At 41.4% G+C, this 19,927-nt stretch overlaps 1 protein-coding gene across 8 annotated transcripts in view; it reads left to right on the forward strand.

Moving 5' to 3' along the window:
* Window positions 1-1,416: 1,416 nt before the first annotated feature.
* The window catches only part of GPHN (gephyrin), a 582,839-nt gene continuing 564,328 nt past the window's right edge, over window positions 1,417-19,927 (forward strand). For all 8 annotated transcript variants that reach the window (XM_077818687.1, XM_077818689.1, XM_077818688.1 and 5 more), the window contains exon 1: window positions 1,417-1,552. In XM_077818687.1, the coding sequence (XP_077674813.1) occupies window positions 1,489-1,552 (64 nt within the window). In that variant the 5' untranslated portion in view covers window positions 1,417-1,488. The remainder of the gene's footprint in view (window positions 1,553-19,927) is intronic.

The raw sequence follows: 19,927 nt of genomic DNA on the forward strand, positions 1-19,927 counted from the left end.
GAAGAGGTGGAGGAGGAGGCATGAGAAAATGGCAGCCTAGCATTCTGGGAAATGTTCACATAAAACTGGCTTACATATAGAAAAAGAATTGGAGGTAACAAAACAGAAAGGCTTAATGTACACTCTGGATTCAGGTTTGTCAGGAAGGTAGGTAAAACACATTTTATTAACGGCATGAGTACACAGCTCAGTCTATGGGGGTCAAGCTTCTGGAAATCCTGGATAGATTCAGAGCTTTAATACAGGCATAAGGATAGTTATGACCATATTAATATCACATCATTATTAATTTACATGATTGTAGCTTGACCTTCTTCTGGCCATGGAACTGAAACTGGTGATCTCAGCATTCAGATTTAGATAAGAATCTGGAAACAGATCTAAAGGATTTGGCTTTCTAGTCAAGTCACTAGTCAAAGTATATGGTGTGCCACATTTCAGCTGCATATGGATGTTAGTGTCTTTCCTTATGCAATCAGACTGAATTTTATAAAAATACAGTTTAGTTTTATTTATAAAGTTAATTGTGTGCTGTTCTGCGTGTATGCTAGGGGAGACAGTGAGACAATTTTGGCTGTGGATTATACATAGCTGTGTCTTATTTTTGTCAGCCCTGGTTGGTGAGGTATTGCTTTCGAAGACCTGGTCTACATTTAAAAATTAGATCAACCTAGTTACATTGCTTGGGACTATAAAAAAATTAAAGCCAAGTGCTGGAGTTACTTTGATCTAGTCCTTGATGCAGATGCAGCTAGGTCAAAGGAAGCAAACAGACACGGGAGTCTCTCTTTTTTTACCGTTTGGAAATACCCATATCGGTTGACATACAAATAAAATCTCAGTGAATTAACCTGAACTGAATTTGAATAGGTGCAATGCAGGTGAGGGCAGTACAGCTCGGTGCAGCTTGTGTGTGGCAGTGGAATGCCGATGAGCGTGGTGCATTATGGTTAGCATTGCACGGGCAGCTGCAGCGCAGGTGTATGTAGTGGAATGCCGGTGAGTGCAATACAGGCGAGTGCTGTAAATATATTATTTGCACTGGTCAGCTAACGTACATTGATGATCTGCAAACGTGTAAACAGCGGTGCTTTCTGGCTGCTCTGAGTGACGGCACAGGCACACGCATGAAATCTCTCTAGCTAGGCAGCGAGCAAGGCAGAATCAGGCCAGTCCGCTCACAACACCTCGCTGCAAATCTATGCCTCGGCGGTAGATTGATGCTGCTTGAGTCCGGGACTGCGGGTTGGTTGTCTCGAGCTCATTCGTCCGCGTTGTTGGCTCCGCCCCACGCTAGCTTCGCCCCCCCCTTTCACGCTGGCTCCCTCCTCCTCACGGGTCCTCCCTCAGGCGAGCTCCGCCCCTCCGCCGCGCGGGCTCTGCCTCGCGCTCCTTCCCTCCCCCCCCCCACCTCGCGCTCGCGCCGCTCTCGCGCTCCCTTTCCCCCTCCCCCCCCCCCCAGTCAGTGCGGTGGCTGCGCTGGGAAACATGGCGTCGGAGGGGATGATTTTAACCAACCACGACCATCAAATCCGCGTCGGGGTCCTCACAGGTAACGGGCCGCGGCCGGGCACGGGGCGGGGAAGAGCCGGTAGAGGGTCGGTGCTCCCTGTCAGGCTGCCCCGCGGGGCGTCCCAACGGCTGTCGCCTCCCGTGACGGCGCCGCCGCGCGGGGCGCCATAGCCGCTCGCCAGTGTTTCTGGGCCCAGGCCTGGGTTTGGGGGCTCCGGCCAGAGGGGCGGCCCCGGCTGCCGGGGCTGTACGCGTAAGGCCGGGGGGAATGGTTTGGGCGCTGCTGCCACATGCGGGCGGGCTGCTCCGCGCTGCACTGGGGATTGGCCTGTAAATAACCTGAGCTGTGGGGTGGGGGAGGGGAGATGGCCGGGCCCCGGGATTATTACAGGTGCAGTGGTGCCTGGGATAAGTGTCTCTTCGGCCAAGCCGAGCTCAGGGGAGGTGGACCTGTAGTTCTCACCCGGGCGGGAGGCGAGCCCCCGGGAAATGCCTCTGAGCGTGGCGCGCACGGCGCAGCAGGCACCTTTGCAGTGACTCTCTCCCTTCCCTCCTGTGTCCTTTACTTCCAGGAAGGTGGAGCGCGCCTGTGTGTGGGCATGTATGGTGCTGCTACTTATAGCGCACGGTTGATCCTTTAATAATCTCATGGTACATTACATGGTATTGCTGTAAAGAATGATTTCTAGATCCATAGTGTGTGTTGCAGCTTCGTGGTTTATTTGGCTTTTGAGGTTGTATGGCCTGATGTAGTGTGGAGATTCAGGCTCCTGATTGAGAGCCACACGCCTAAAGCCCATGAGGGTATGCCTTTTTACGGAGAATAAATCTGAATTTGTGGGTGCAAAGATACTAGAGATATTTATATCATGTCCAGTTCAGATAGCTTTTAGCAGAAGTTCGAGAAGGGATAGATGTTAATGAAAAGCTGTTTTATGAACACATTGACGAGTCTATAGGTGTTCGGGATGGGAAGGGATAAATTAGCAGAAGGGGGAGCGAAGAGCTAATCACAGAGTTATTTATTGAGCTTGGTGATGTTAAATAAGAACAACCCTGCCTCTTCTCTTTTTAAAAATGGATTGTATTTGTCTGTGTTCTTGTCGGTCCCAGATATTGGATGAGGGTGTGTTCTGCCTATGAATGTCCTACTGGACGCTCCCTTGGGTAGGGAAGCGAGTCTGAATGTGACATGTAGAGGGAAACCCCGGAGTCTGATGGTACGCTGTTCTTTCCTCCTGGTGCTGAAATTGTCAGCCCACTGACTTTCACCAACAGTACCCACCAATAGAATTAAAGGATTAGAACAGGGACAGGAATTTCAAGCGTTACTGCAAGATTATTGTGGCAGAATATAAACCTCTAGAAAACTCCACTGTAATAGTAATAGAAAAGTAAATCTGTAGTATTGGTTTCACAATTTAAACAATCAGCTCGTTCATAATGACATAAGTGGTTTGACAAAGTGTGAAAGTCAAATTGCGGGAGTTCATACCTTTCTGTTTGTGCCCTAGGGTACATAAACACAATTTAATTTTATAAAACTTAAAGTATGGGGGAAGGAGTATGGCAATCATAGAATATTAATTGCATGTTTTGCACATTTTTATGTAGCTTGGATTTTTCTCCATGTTGATTGGTGATTTCTGGTAGCTTGCATATTTCTTTTAGAAACTAAAAGTCTAAAAGTTTTAGTTCTTGTGCATTTTAAGGAAATGCAATATAAACCATAAGTGATGCAACAATTTCTTAAACAATTGTTTAAGTGGCTTGAAATAACCATATGATATCACAAAGATCTGTTCTCTGTTACATATCTGTGATTATAATTCCTGTCTGACTATTAAATTCTTGTACTTGTTACCATAAATTGTGGTTTCATTGAGAAGGGTACAGGGCCTGTCTTTAAAAAGCAAACACACCTGTCCTTGTTCCTTAAATCCATGATTTTGAATTAAAATATTCAAGGTTGCACTAAAGTGTTCTTTCCAGTGATAAGAGATGGTTTATGTACTGAATAATTTTTAATAACCCTTTGTAGTTTAGCCAGTGGACTTTTTACAGACTTCCAGTCAGAATTTATACAAATATATTATTTGAAAATAATATCATTGGCTGAGCTTCATTCTCTTCTCTGTGGTGTTTCTGTTTATCCGTTGACAGCTACTATTTGCACTTTGAGGGTTTTTGTCCTCTGGATGTTTTAGTTATCTTCTCTCCAGCTGTGAATTCAGCAAATATAGTATGCGGTCTATTGAAATTTCTCATAAAAATGAACTAATAATTGTATGTTGGCTAATTTCTGAAAGAATAAGAGTAGGAAGAGAAACATTAAACATAAGCAGTATTTTTCTGGTTTAGTCTTTCAGATTCATTCAGGAATTAGAAATCAGATAATTAACTTAGCATGGGCTTTTTAGCTTTCTAATTAAGATTATATCTATATATTTGTTTCATTATCAGTGAAGTAGTAAAAGTACATATGTGTATGTTTTATCAGTAGAGTCGTAAACACTTCTATTCCTGTCACACTTTGAACTGTACATTTAGAAATGTTATATTGCATATAGAATACATCATTATCGCTCCTTTAAAATGGTATTCAAATAGAATTTAAATGTACTGTAAAAAGTAACTGGTTTATATTGATTTGTCAGGAAAAAAGGTTACATCTACTTCAGTGGTTTTTTTATGTAGTAGTTGCTAATAGATGTATTTTACATGTGTTTTGCTTATTGTAGATATTGAAGATTGTTCAATAATAATGTCAAGTGAATATTTTCTACCTTGTAACTTGAATCAGTTCAAATAGGCTTTTAGAATACCTTCTGAAAGTGATCATGGTTTGTATATCTTCAAGAGTGTGTATTGCTACTTTTAACAGTTTGCTATTTAAAAATAAATGTTACTTTTCACCTCTCTGTTCTTACTGCAAAAATTTATTACGTTAGAAATTTAGAATGTAAAAAGATTCTGCTGTCTGTATATGTGAAAGCATATTTGACATTGACATTCAAAAATATACAGAAAATGATGTCTTGATATCTTAGTCTTATATGCTGCATTTATTGCAATAAATACCATAGTTGTCAAACTTTTTATTGGCTAGGGGTCAATAAGAAGTGGGTGTATACAGAAGCCACTGTCTCAAAATCCAGGAAGAGTCTCTTTGAAATGTAGAAGCATATTGTGCATTGTACAGCATTCGAAAGCTGACTTTCACATTTTCATTCACATTTACTGCTATGTCTTTATTCAAAAAGCTACAGCCTTGACCCTACTCACAGAAATATGGACAAGTCTAAACACTGTTGATAAAATACAGAACTAATAAACTAGGGCAGTATTTCCTATATGGACAGAAAACCTCTTTAGCTAATGGATAGATAATTGCTTTCTAGTTTTTGTATAGTGTGCATTCCAAGACATTTCTTAGTGTTAAAAGTATGCAACCTCAGAAATATCAAATAATGTGCCATTGTTAATGCAGTGTTGAAGTTAAAGAAAGTGATCACACAGATTAATTTCAGAATTTCAGTTTCCTACTTGATCTGTGTATTTATGGTACACATTGAACAATAAGTCTTTATATTTGCTTTGTTCTCATGGGGATAGTACAGCAATTAAAAGGTCCTCATAGAATCATAGAAATATAGAACTGGAAGGACCTCGAGAGGTCATCTAGTCCAGTCCCCTGCACTCAAGGCAGGACTAAGTATTGTCTAGACCATCCCTGACAGGTGTTTGTCCAACCTGGTCTTAAAAATCCCTGATGATGGAGATTTTACAACCTCCCTAGGCAATTTATTCCAGTGCTCAACCACTCTGACTGGAATTTTTTCCTAATGTCCAACCTAAACCAACATTGCTGCAATTAAAACCCATTGCTTCCTGTCCTATCCTCAGAGGTTAAGAAGAACAATTTTTCTCCATCCTCCTTGTAACAACCTTTTATGTACTTGAGAACTGTTATTATGTCCCCTCTCAGTCTTCTCTTCTCCAGACTAAACAAACCCAATTTTTTTAATCTTCTCTCATATGCCATGTTTTCTAGACCTTTAATAATTTTTGTTGCTCTTCTCTGGACTTTCTCCAATTTGTGCACATCTCTCCTGAGATGTGGCGCCCAGAACTGGACACAGTACTCCAGTTGAGGTCTAATCAGTGCGGAGTAGAGCAGAAAATTACTTCTCGTGTCTTGTTTACAATACTCCTGCTAATACATTCCAGAATGATGTTACACTGTTGACTCATATTGAGCTTGTGATCCACTATGACCCCCAGATCCCTTTCCGCAGTACTCCTTTCTAGGCAGTCATTTCCCGTTTTGTATGTGTGCAACTGATTGTTCCTTCCTAAATGGAGTACTTCGTATTTGTCCTTATTGAAGTTCATCCTGTTTACTTCAAACCATTTCTCCAGTTTGTTGAGATCATTTTGAATTTTAATCCTATCCTGCAGTGCACTTGCAACCCTTCCCAGCTTGGTATTGTCCACAAACTTTATAAGTGTACTCTCTATGCCATTATTTAAATCATTGATGAAGATATTGAACAGAACCAGACCCAGAACTGATCCCTGCTGGACCCTGCTCATTATGCCCTTCCAGTATGACTGTGAACCACTAATAATTAGTCTCTGGGAACAATTTTCCAACTGGTTATGCACCCACCTTATAATAGTTCCATCTAGGTTGTATTTCATTAGCTTGTTTATGAGAAGGTCATGCGAGATTGTATCAAAAGCCTTACTAAAGTCAAGATATACCACAATCTACCATTTTCCTCCCCCACCCCCCCCATCCACAAGGCTTGTTACCCTGTCAAAGAAAGCTATCAGGTTGGTTTGACACGATTTGTTCTTAATAAATCCATGCTAACTGTTATTTATCACCTTATTATCTTCTAGGTGTTTGCAAATTGATTTCTTAATTATTTGCTCCATTATCTTTCCGAGTGCAGAAGTTAAGCTGACTGGTCTATAATTTCCCGGGTTGTCCTTAATTCCCTTTTTATAGATGGGCACTATATTGTCCCTTTCCCAGTCTTCTGGAATGATTCTGACTTTGTCCAAGCAGGAGAATCCCTTTCAGGGAGAAGGGACTAGTATAGTTCTGTTGAGCATGAGCTTTGGCTTCACTGACATTCAGCGTGCCAGGTGGCTTCCCTTGGAAAAATAATATGTGGGAGAGATGCTGTGAAATTGATCAGTTTTAGTCAAAGATTGCATTTATATATTTTTAATAGAACTACTTATCTGAAACTGTACTCCTTTTGCCACCCCACCCCCCAAAATATCAGAATAGACCAAAGTTTTCACCTTCAGCTTCCTGATCTACATACCTGATATAAGTAGTAGATCGGTTACCACTAGTGCCAGAATATCATTCTGGGCATCAATCTTAGGAAAATTTTTAAATGCAAGGATCTTGATTGAAAAAGGAAAGAAAATAATACACTGTCATAAATATAAAGGGAAGGGTAAACACCTTTAAAATCCCTCCTGGCCAGAGGAAAAACCGTTTCACCTGTAAAGGGTTAAGAAGCTAGGATAACCTCGCTGGCACCTGACCAAAATGACCAATGAGAAGACAAGATACTTTCAAAGCTGGAGGGGGGAGAGACGAAGGTTCTCTCTGTCTGTGTGTTGTTTTGCCAGGAACAGAAAAGGAATGGAGTCTTAGAACTTAGTAAGTAATCTAGCTAGATATGCGTTAGATTCTGTTTTGTTTAAATGGCTGATAAAATAAGCTGCGCGGAATGGAATGTATATTCCTGTTTTTGTGTCTTTTTGTAACTTAAGGTTTTGCCTAGAGGGATTCTCTATGTTTTGAATCTGATTACCCTGTAAGGTATTTACCATCTTGATTTTACAGAGGTGATTTTTTTACTTTTTCTTCTATTAAAATTCTTCTTTTAAGGACCTGATTGCTTTTTCATTGTTCTTAAGATCCAAGGGTTTGGGTCTGTGTTCACCTATGCAAATTTGTGAGGATTTTTATCAAGCCTTCCCCAGGAAAGGGGGTGTAGGGTTTGGGAGGATTCTGGGGGGAAAGACGTTTCCAAGTGGGCTCTTTCCCTGTTATATATTTGTTAGACGCTTGGTGGTGGCAGCAATAAAGTCCAAGGGCAAAAGGTAAAATAGTTTGTACCTTGGGGAAGTTTTAACCTAAGATGATAAAAATAAGCTTAGGGGGTTTTCATGCAGGTCCCCACATCTGTACCCTAGAGTTCAGAGTGGGGGAAGGAACCTTGACATACACACCGTGCCTAGAGAGAATGTGATCATGTTCTGAAGTCTCTAATCAGTATTAGCCCATTCTGTATTGTATTTGACGATGGTAGTCATATCCTGTGCCCTAACAAAAAGTGATACCATGGCTGGGGCTATTACTTTGCAGTAGGAATCCTTAGCCGATGAGCAGAATCCCATCTCTTCACTTGGTGTGGGAGCCCTCAACCTTCAAGCAGGCTGCCTGAGCAAGAGTCAGCTTCACTGAAGTAAGTGCTATTAAATCAAGCTGCATTTCAACCTCTGTGCAGCAAATGGGTAACACAGACACTGGAGTTGTCTAATGCCTTTGCCAACCAGAACATCTCCAAATTTTGCAGCTGTTTCTGACATAAATCTCATGCTACTGGTTTTTGCACTGAAGATTCAGCTGCCTCTGCACCCATCTTTTTCACTATAGTGGCCAAATCCTCATTACCACCCTGGAATACTATCCCTGGAAACCTAAAGATTGAGAAACAGTTGTTGTTCTGACTAACTCATTGAGTCCCTCCTTCTCTTAAAGACAGGTTCACCTTCATTTCAGCCGTTTATGGTATGGTAAACTTCTTTCACATTGATTTTTTCTCTTAGAAATATTTCTGGCAAAACGATCACACCTCGACTCTGGGTTGTCTCTCCAGTCTTCTCTTCAATTTCAAGTTGCAGCCTTAAGTACTGTCAAAGGTAGAATTGGTGGCTGTTCATTATGGTCCCTCTTCTTAGCAAAAAAGATGCATTTGAGCAGCCACTTATCTGAAACCTAGATTCAAATCAGTGGCTCCTCCCAGGAGCCTCAGATAAGTCTCAAGAGTGCTAATTGCCTAGATTCCCATGGATTTAGGGATCTTTAAAAGAATGCTCCTTGTAACCATCTTTTCAGCTAAAAGAGTAGAGTTTAGGCCCTTCTTCATTTTTGCAGAGGGGTCTTGCTAAATTCACGGAATGTACTGCTAAGTGCAGTTGTGAAGTGAGAAAGTTAACAAAAGCCTGTAGGTCTTGCCTCCTTCACTATGAATTTTGCAAGTTAAAAACTGAACATATTCAAAGGCTTGCAAAAGAAGTGCTCCCTCCTATGGAACGTGTGAAGAGTGTGGGTTTAAGTGATGCCATGGTATCTCTCAAGTAGTGAAATACTTTCACATAACTCCTCTCATTTTGCCCCTCCCATACATGGAGTCTTAGGTCTCATGATTAATCATTGAAAAGTCCAAGTAATGTAAGTGGAAAAAATGTGTTAATTTTATTGTCATAATGGTTTATTATGATTGACTTAGACTAAAGTTCTCTTCTCTTAAAGGTATGTGTTTTAGGGCCTGTTCCTACTGCTATTGGGATAAAGGGAAAAACTTCCATGGACTTCATTGGTAACTCATAGGTCTTGTCAGCACTGTGCTATAGTGCGGACTGTGGGGATATTAATTGCAGAGTGCACCAAAGTGTTGTACTCTGTCTGTCCTGTGTGAATGCTGCTGGCATGAATGAAAAGATATCTAATTCATGTTAACATAGTCCTGTTTGAAAGAGGACTACGTTAATGTGAACTAGATACCTTTAAGTTCGTGCCAGCAACGTCCACGTGGGCTAGTTGTAGTGCAATACTTCGGTGCACTCTGATGTTCAGATGCTCATAATCTGCACTGTAGCATAGTGTAGACCAGGGATTGGCAACCTTTGGCACACAGCCCATCAGGGAAATCCACTGGCAGGCCAGGACGGTTTGTTTATCTGCAGCTCCGGCCGACCGCAGCTCCCACTGGCCACGGTTCATTGTTCCAGGCCAATGGGGACTGTGGGAAGCAGCAGCCAGCACATCCCTCGGCCCACGCTGCTTCCCACAGCCCCCATTGGCCTGGAATGGCGAACCGTGGCCAGTGAGAGCTGCCATCGGCTGAACCTGTGGACGCTGCAGGTAAACTGTCCCGGCCAGTCAGCCAATTTCCCTGATGGGCCACGTGCCAAAGGTTGCTGATCCCTGGTGTAGACATAGGCTTAGTCAGCAGTTACGTACTGTAAAATTTATTTTCAAAGAGCAGCAGCAAGACATTTGTAGTTGCAGTCCAGGGGTTAGAGAGACTAACTACAAACCTAATTTAGCTGCAAATATAAGTGGCCTATATATGCCAACAAACTTCAATGTTGCTCTCTGGTGTTCTACAAAATGTGTAAATATATTTTAGTGTGTATTTCTTATACAAATGATGTTGAAGTGTTTGGCAAACGTAGTACACTACTACAGCATGCTGTATATGTATCTTAGATTGAAGAAAAATTGTATATTTCAGAAATAGGATGTGATTGTTTAGATTTTTTTTTTTTAGAGTGTATCATGATTATGCAGAAGAGGGCAGTGGCAAGGAGGCATATAAATCGTTAACTTTGGCATTTCCTTGACTTTTAGGTACTTAACTGCATGATCTTAATATTCTAATATTTTTTTAAATAATGGTTGTATTTTTTTAGAATTTTGAAAGCTATACATTACTTAGAAATACAGGTTTTTTTACAATTTTACTTGTGATCTTATTTTGACGAGACTAGAATGTGACTAAATTAAACAGATGTACAAATGTAGCTGATCACAGAAGGCAAGGGAAATAGAACCGTAAGGTATCATTTCAGGGTGATTCAGTTGGGGTCTGTGTTTGGTTCACTGATTAAAGATTACTGTTTCAGTATATACTATGCAATACAGACAATAGTGTGCATGTATATTAAGCAGCATCTTAAATTGCCATATTTTAAATACTAACATTATGAAATGGAAGGGTGGAAAAACACTTGAATGACTAACCTGCTTGTACCACTAAGTAATTTGCTAGTAGCAGGGTCATGTCAAGCAAACATACTAATGTAAGTTAAAAACATTAAAAAAGTTAGCCCTAAAGTTACCATTTTGGAGATATTTTATTGAACAATAGGCAACCAGGTTATATAAGCAAGTAGAATTACAGTATTACTACTTTCTTGTCCTTACAGGGCTTCCCCATTTGTCAGCAATAGCCATAAAGTCATTCTGGTTAATTTGACTGTGCCCAGAGGTCTTATGGGTTCGTGTATCACTGGGCATGATACTTTGTTGGTAGAAGGATGGAGAAGTGACCTTCACTGTCCCTCCCTGTGTTCTTCCCATATTGTGCCCATGTGGCAGCAGAGGATCACAGCTGTGTGACTGCTGTTTCCTAGATACACTGCTGCTTCTGTGGCTTAGTAGGAGCAGTGGTGTCCAACTAGAACTGGATCAGCTTAATTCTGTTACTGTTGGAGATAGGAGGAAGGCTCTACTTGCAGTGCTGCACACCTTTTAGGGGAGTGTATGGACGAAGAGCTGTGCATCTTTGAGGATCACATTCTATCGCCTGCTGCAGAACTGACCCAGGGAGGTCCCCAGAATGTCACAGGAGCAGGTTGGGGAGTGGACAGGGGCCAGGTGGAACAGGTGGCTCCTCAGCTAGGCTGCACAGGAGTGGATTGAGGCAAGGCAAAAGGACAAGTCCCACAAGGGTAAGAAGTCTCCCTGCATAGCTTCTTGAAAGGGCATCAAATCACCTGGATAAATGGCTGTAGATGAGGCTGTGGAAAACAAGTCCCTTTCTACCTATACCACTCAATGTTCTCTTCCTCCCTTCACAGGATTTCTACTGTGAGAACAGAGAGCCAGACCAGACCCCAAAAGCCAGGCTGTTGCTAACAGACCAAAAGGCCCATATTGTCCATTCCTTTCCTCTTTCCCATCCCCCCTTCACTCTCCCCCCCACCTCCCCAGGTGGGTTACCTGGTCTTCCCCGTGCTCTGGGCTATTTACTTACCTGTAACTGGGGTGCCTCAGGACTTGTCAGGATGGTTGCTTTTGCCTCCCTGAAGGGCTACATCACTTCCTTACTTAGAGAATCAGCTAGGATGAAACAACGCAAGTCGAAGGTGTTCACACAACACAGTTAGACAGCTTCATCTGGAGCTAAGTTTTTTCCCTGCCCAATTCATCATGGGCATGCACGATAATTCAGGGATCTTGGACACAGTATAAAGGGTGAATAAACTCTAGGGTCTCTGTATGATACCCATTGGAGCCTTCAGAGGGACATCTCTCCCTCTCTGAATTTGACAAATCAGGAAATAAGAGCAAAAATATTTCAGGAAAGAGAGAGTTTTCATCTGCATCTATATCTAATAAGAGGAGGAAATGGTGGTGTGTGTGTGTGGGAGAGAGAGATTCCTTCTTCTACCAAGGGTGTTCCTAAAACTAGTCTCCAGAAAAACAAGGAGCAAGAGGTGTAGACACTTCTCATTTTCCTTTCTTTCCTCCATCTCTGATTCCCTTGTTTGCAAGTCACATAAGCATAACAGTTCCAAAAGGGACAAAAAGAGTCTAAGAAACTGTTAGGGGTTTTCAAAATCTGTTTCATAGGAAGATGAGCCCCAAAATAAGTGTCTCAAGGAGGAGTATTTTGAAATTATTCTTAAGAAGCTAGTCAAGGGACTATGTATTCTGCTGGATGATTTCACCCAAAAAAGGAAACATTGGAGGAGGTGGAGAAGGTGTGTAGCAGGGCCATGGTCAAATATGTATTTCTGCTCAGGATCAAAATCAGATCCATATACCTGTCTATGTCCTCTTCTGGAGAACACGCATTTGGGAAAATTCTGCAGAAGCAAAGCATCTAGAAAATGTAGCTAAGAAACAATATAATGTACACAAATCTAAATCTGGCTGGTTACTCTCCCTAAAATGGACACCGCCTTCTCTACTCTGATTAAGATATGGCAATGCCAGTAGAAGGTGAATTTCTCCTGTGGAACATGGCAGTCAGGAACATATCAGAGGAGAAATTTTGAGGACACCTCAGTTTTCCTACAGCTGTTACCTCCACCTCTTTTACTAGGGCCATCATGGCTTGGGTGGATTTTCTCTCTGAAACCATCACTCTCAAGGTTACAATATCTTTTGATCTAGAAGCCATATTGAGAGATTTACTCAGCAGTGGCCTTCATGACAGACACTCCAGTTGATTGACTGACAGATACAGTTCAGGAGCAGTGGGTGTAACTCAGCACCATGTCACTAACTTCGGCTTTAAGACTATGGAAAGCAGACCTTAAAGAAAAATACATGTGAGTCAGTGGACTACACTGAAAGTTAGACTCTTTGGTGAGTCTATAGATCAAGCAGCAACTGAGTCCTCTGGTAAAGCAGAAAAAGAGTTTGTTAGCCACAAAAACCTCCAGAAGGGATTCCATATTATTCTGCAAAAAGAAAAGGAGTACTTGTGGCACCTTAGAGACTAACCAATTTATTTGAGCATAAGCTTTCGTGAGCTACAGCTCACTTCATCGGATGCATACTGTAGATCCTGGAACTCTTTTTGCTGCTATTCAGCAAAACAGTACAGGAAGGATAACCAACCAGCAAGAGGTAGTTAGAACAAGCCAAGAGGCTTTGAGAGGTCAGTGAGACTTCACAGAGGAAACTTTGCCTCCTCCAAGCAAGCATACTTACAAGGCAACCCCGTATAGTGTGGGTCCTTGGAAAGAGAACAAGTTGCAGGACTTCTAAAAGGTTGGGTATGCCCATGTTTGACAGATGGGTCTTATATCTAGTTATTTTGGGTTTCACCTTAGAATTAAATGCAGTTCTGAAATTTGAGATTTTTTTTTTTTTGTATCTTCAGCATTGTCCAATCCATTGGAACCCCAGAGTATGAGGATGGCTATAGATCACCTACTTCTGCTTGGAGCAAGAAGCTCAGGGACTCCATGCTTTTCCTAGTTACCCTAGTGTTCTGGGGAAGGCAGGACAGTTCTCAACCTGACATTCTCAAAAACTTTTCTATGGAAGCCAAAGATCAGGAAGAGGACTTAAAGTCCACCTTAGCAGTGACTGATGAAAAGGACTTCCTGTCATTGATAGACTTGAAGAGATGCCTATCTGTGTGTTCCTATTCAATCTTTCTAGAGGAGGTATCTCCAGTTTGCACATGACTAGCGTTACCTCTACGTGGCTTTACCCTGAACTGCTGATCATTGTTTTGCCATTCCTTAGACAGCAAGGGGTTCATGTATGCCTATTTTAGATCTGATCATCAGTAAGGCAAGAGCAAAGTACTACATCTCAAAAGGAAAAATCCGGCACACCAATACAAGATGGGGAATAACTGGCTAGGCAGCAGTACTGCAGAAAAGGCTCTGAGTGTTATAGTGGAACACAAATTGAATGAGTCAACAGTGTGAAGCTGTTACAAAAATGTAAAAGTGATTCTGGGATGTATTAATAGGAGTATCATCTAAGACATAGGAGTTAATTGTTTTTGGGCACACACTTTAAGAAAGAGGTGAGCAAATTGGGAAGAGTGCAAAAGAGAGCAACAAAAATAAGAAGTTTAGAAAATGCGACCTACAAGGAAAGAATTGACATGTTCAGTCTAGAGATGGGAGGGCAAAGGGGGGACATAAGTCTTCAAATATGTAAAAGGTCATTATAACGATGATGGTAATCAGTTGTTTTTCATGGCCAGCGAGGGTAGGACAAGAAATAATTGGCTTAGTTTGCAGCAAAGGAGATTTAGATTAACTATTTGGAAAAACTTTCTACATATAAGGGTAGTTAAGCACTGAAAAAGGTTATCTAGGGAGGTTGTGGCCACTCTGTCATTGGAGGTTTTAAAGAATGGATTAGACCAGGGTTTCTCAAACTTCATTGCACTGCGACCCCCTTCTGACAACAAAAATTACTACACAACCCCAGGATGGGGGACCAAAGCCTAAGTACTTCTGATTCCCACTACCCCGGATTGGGGAGTTGAATCCTGAGCCCCACTGCTCTGGGTGGCGTAGTGGTCAAAGCTGAAGCCCAAGGGCTTCAGCCCCAGCCGGTGGACCTGTAACCCTAGCCCCACCACCCAAGGCTGAATCCCTCAGGCTTTGGCTTTGGCTCCGGGCGGTGGGGCTTGGGCTTCAGCCCCGAGCCCCAGCAAGTCAAAGCCAGCCCAGGCAACCTCTTTAAAATGGGGTTGCAACCCACAGTTTAAGAACCGCTGGATTAGACAAATATCTGTCAGGAATGGTTTAGATTAGGGCTGTCAAGCAATAAAAAAAATTATTCGCGATTAATCATGCTATTAAAAAATTATTTGTGATTAATCGTGCTGTTAAACAACAATAGAATACCGTTTATTTTAAATATTTTTGGATGTTTACTACATTTTCAAATACATTAATTTCAATTAAAACACAGAATACAGAGTGTACAGTGCTCACTGTATATTTATTTTTTATTACAAATATGTGCATTGTAAAAACCCAGTGTTTCAATTCACCTCATACAAGTACCATAGTGCAATCTCTTTATCATGAGAGTTGACTTACAAATGTAGAATTACGTTAAAACTGCATTCAAAAATAAAACAATGTAAAACTTTAGAGCCTACAAGTCCACTCAGTCCTACTTCTTGGTCAGCCAATCACTCAGACAAACAAGGTTGGTTACAATTTGCAGGAGATAATGCTGCTTGCTTACTTGTTTACAGTGTCACCTGAAAGTGAGAACAGGCGTTCACATGGCACTGTTGTAGCTGGCATTGCAAGATATTTACATGCCAGATGCGCTAAAGATTCATATGTCACTTCATGCTTCAACCACCATTCATGCTGATGATGGGTTCTACTTGATAACGATCCAAACCAGTGCGGACTGACGCATGTTCATTTTCATCATCTGAGTCAGATGACACCTGCAGAAGGTTGATTTTCTTTTTTGGTGGTTTGGGTTCTGTAGTTTCTGCATCAGAGTGTTGCTCTTTGAAGACTTCTGAAAGCATGCCCCACGCCTCAGCCCTCTCAGATTTTGAATGGCACTTCAGATTCTTAAACCTTGGGTCTAGTGCTGTAGCTATTTTTAGAAATCTCACATTGTTACCTTTTTTGCGTTTTTGTCAAATCTGCAGTGAAAGTGTTCATAAAACGAACATGTGCTGGGTCATCATCCGAGACTGCTATAACATGAAATATATGCAGAATGCGGGTAAAACAGAGCAGGAGACATACAATTCTCTCCCCAAGGAGTACAGTCACAAATTTAATTGACACATTTTTTTAACAAGCATCATCAGCATGGAAGCATGTCCTTTGGAATGGTGGCTGAAACATGAAGGGGCATATGAACGTTTAGCATATCTGGCACATAAATACTTGTAATGCCGGCTACAAAAGTGCTATGCGAACACCTGTTCTCACTTTCAGGTGACATTGTAAATAAGAAGCAGTCAGCAGTATCTTCCGTCAATGTAAACAAACTTGTTTGTCTTAGCAGTTGGCAGAATAAGAAGTAGGACTGAGTGGACTTGCAGGCTATAAAGTTTTGCGCGGTTTTGTTTTTGGTTGCAATTATGTAACCAAAAAAAAAAATCTGCATTTGTAAGTTGCACTTCCATGATAAAGAGATTGCACTTCAGTAACTGTATGAGGTGAATTGAAAAATACTATTTTTTTTATCATTTGTACAGTGCATATATTTGTAATAAAAAATAATACTATAAAGTGAGCACTGTGCACTTTGTATTCTGTGTTGTAATTGAAATCAATATTGAAAATATAGAAAAACATCCAAAATATTTAATACATTTCAATCGGTATTCTATAATTATAAGTGCGATTAATCACGATTAAATTTTTTTGAGTTAATCGCATGAGTTAACTGCAATTAATTGACAGCTCTAGTCTAGATATATTTAATCTTGGCTCAACATGCAAGGATGGACTAGATGGTCTCTTCCAGACCTACACTTCTATGAATCATCCAGCTAGGAAGGTGAAGCATGTGACTAAGTGATCAGTGTGCCCCTTGTGGCACAGTATTGCATAGCAGGCTTTTCTCCTTTAGCACCACCTGCTGACAGCCTCTCCTGGTGGGCCAGGTCACATGTAGTCCTGGACCTTCTGAGGTAAATCAATATTCCAACAAATAACAGTCCATCTCCCTCACATTGGGCCTTCTGTCCAACTTTGGACTCAGTCTTTATGCCTTGCCAGAGGGGTTCCACTCCACTTTTTTCAATGGGCCAGTAGGGGAACCCAGACCCTCCCTCTCCACTGGATTCTGGTCCAAGGACCCTTTATTAAGCAGTCAAGGCCTCTTGACACAGACCCCTTGCCAGTTCCCTGGATCACATCCTACCTTGCCCTGTCTTGGGCCTTTTTGTCATAGCAGGTTCACAGTATATTGACTCTTCCCTTTCTAAACTTCTTCCACGGGCTTGCTGCAGAGCTTTCTAGCGCTTTCTGCCATCCAGCTCGTTCTGCTACTGGAGAGTTTTCTCTACTCTCCTAGCAGGGCAGTCCCTAACTTTGTTGGAGTCTTCCTATTTCCTGCAGGCCCCTCCACCAGCATAGAGATTCTGAGGCCTACTTGTTTCCTGTTGCTTTCCTTCACAACTATCTTGGGCTCCCTGTTGCAAAGAGACCTTACTTCTGCCAGCAGTCCAGCTCAGCTTCTAGACTCCAGAAAGGCATCTTTCACTGAGAAAGAGCCAGCAATCTGCTCTCCCTCCTGAGCAGCCCCCAACTGAGCCCAGTTCAGTCTTTTTAACTCCTCCTTCCAGGTTTGACACCTACCGCAGGTGTAGCAGGGCAAGCCCCCAGGCTCTCACTAACCCCTTCTGCGCCAGTGTGGAGTTAGTACTCTCCATCATAGAACGGTTTTAGAGCTTGGGTCCTTATCAATAGAACTGCAGTACTGTACCTTTCATAAAGATAAAGTTTGTGCTGAGAATTAATGTGGCCTTCATATGTAAAGTAAGTTCAGTCAGGTCACAGGAAAATATCTTTCCATCTTTCTGCTCTCATTTGAAACGTTCCTTGGGAAACTATGGTACCCCTTGAACTTCTGGAGAATGTTAAAGACCTTTATTGCATGCACTAAGCCCTTCAGAAAGTTTTTGGCCCTGATCATTCTGTACCACCCATCAAGGAGTTAAGGGGAAAAAAGCTTTTTAAGGCTTTCATTTCTAAAGGTATAAAATGGTGTATTGCTGAGATGTATAAGACCAGAAGCCTGCCTTTCCCCCCTCAAACATTTGTGCATACTTCCTCAGAAGCATCCTGTGCTGAAAGATATGTAAGTTGGCTGCCTGGTTGTCCATCCACACACATTAATTGGTATAGGTTAGATGTTTTAGCCTCAGCTGAGATTACATTTGAAGGTTTCTGCATACTTTTGTCACTTGTTAGCCATGTAAATAAAGCTAAGTTTATATATATTTATTTTATGCACTTTTGGTTCCTTCCCCAGCTATACGCTTTTATTGGAAATGCCATTGTAAGGGATCTGTAGAATTTCTTGTACAGAATAGGATAATATGTCTTAACCTATCTGAAAACTTCCTTTCTTCTCGTGGGACAGTTCCCAGATCCATCCCATATGATGCAAGTTTGCAGTTTAGAGGGATGGGTTTTGCCTTTGTTGCTATTTTTTTCTTCTTCCTCTTAAGTGCAATTTCTTTCTATACTCTGCTGATGCTTGAAGCAGATTTAAAATTACAGTACATTTTTTCTGTGATTGTTTTTGCTATGTTAATTACCTGTTAATGGAGTTTTAGGAGAATTGAACTCTATGTAGCAGCTTTGGAAGAATCTCAAACTGGCGGGGTACCCCAGGATGTGGCCATTTTCAGCCTGCTGTGATTGAGAAGTTAGGGCTCTGCTTTCAGTGAATTGCAAGAAGGGGAAACCCGCTGTAAAGTATCTACAGACTTTACTGCTAGAAGAAAATAAATTTTCTGGGTAATTCAAGATACATTTTCCAGTTATCAAGTGTATATTTTCTGATTCACATGCATAATAGCTAGGTCAGCATATAGTCCCTTCCAGATGTTTGTGCCAAACATAGAGCTGAGCATCCAGGATCTTATTTAGGTGTAAGCAGCTGGAAAAGCTGCATGATATGTTTATAGAAATATTTAAATTTATGCTAAAAACTGAGATAAAAATACTTGGTCTGGCTACAAAAACTGTCTTGGAATGGGGAGAAGTGAGTACTGGATCTAGCATTTGTGGAGAAGCAGGAATGGGTTTTGTAGATTTGTATACCACAATTCAGTGTTTGTCAATTTAAATAGAATAATTATAAAAAGATCTAGATTAAGACAGTCTCTCTCACTTTAGCTAAATTGAAGCATGATAAAGAACAGATATGCAGTACTAATTGCTTATAGTGGGGACATCTGCTCTAGCCCAGTGATTTGCTTGATTATTGTTTCTGTTTTTAGAATTTTAGAAACCTTCAGTGTTCAGGTGCCACTCTGGGAACTAAATAGGTTTGCTTCAGGGTATTTTGTCAGAGTTGCTCAAAATGGCAACTGCTTCTGCCTTAAGAAAGGTTTATGGTACAAACCAAAATGCACATTTGTTGGGGATGGGAAATTTGGCCTAGGAACTTATAGTTTGAACATCAAGGTCAGGAAACCTGTTTTACCACATTTGGGATTATGTGTCTCTGAAAATGTGGCTAATAGAGGTAGTGGGATGGACTGAAGATGATGTCAGGAAACTTATGCTATCACAAAAACTGGTTCTGTTGTGATTTTTCTTTTTCTCTCTTTTTTTTTTTTTAAGGGATACTGGGGAAGAAGTGCTCTTTCCTCTTCTGTTACTTACCACTACCAGCTCTGGTCTCCCTTGTTTTCACTCTTTCTACAGACCATGTGCCAGTCATGCTCTCTGTGGCCTTGTTTACACTGGGAATTGTTAATTGTGTTGGAACACGATTTTTATCAATCAAATTAGCTAGCATGATGTTGACTATGAGTTTTTGGTCTGCATAGAAGAGAATGAGTAACCTCTTGGAAACTAGGCTGGCATACAGTTGTCTTCTAGTAAATGCTAGCTGACATGCTGTATTGAACTTGATTTGTCCTTGTATGCTCTGACCAGAAAGTCATAGTTAGCATCATGTTAGCAAATTGTTTGGACTTTTTTTTTCCAATTTTTAATTTTGCAACATCCTTTCCTCATTGTTGATGCTGAGCAGTGTCCGGATCTCTCTCTGGATACGCTCTAGGGTTATCCCTTTGAGATCGATGTGGATGGCACACCCAGCTGCAGGCTTCCCTGAATCAGGTAAATTGAACACTGGTATGCCTGAGGTGACCTGGAA

Source organism: Eretmochelys imbricata, chromosome 6 (assembly GCF_965152235.1).
Source record: "Eretmochelys imbricata isolate rEreImb1 chromosome 6, rEreImb1.hap1, whole genome shotgun sequence".
In the NCBI taxonomy this organism is placed as follows: Eukaryota; Metazoa; Chordata; order Testudines; family Cheloniidae; genus Eretmochelys; species Eretmochelys imbricata.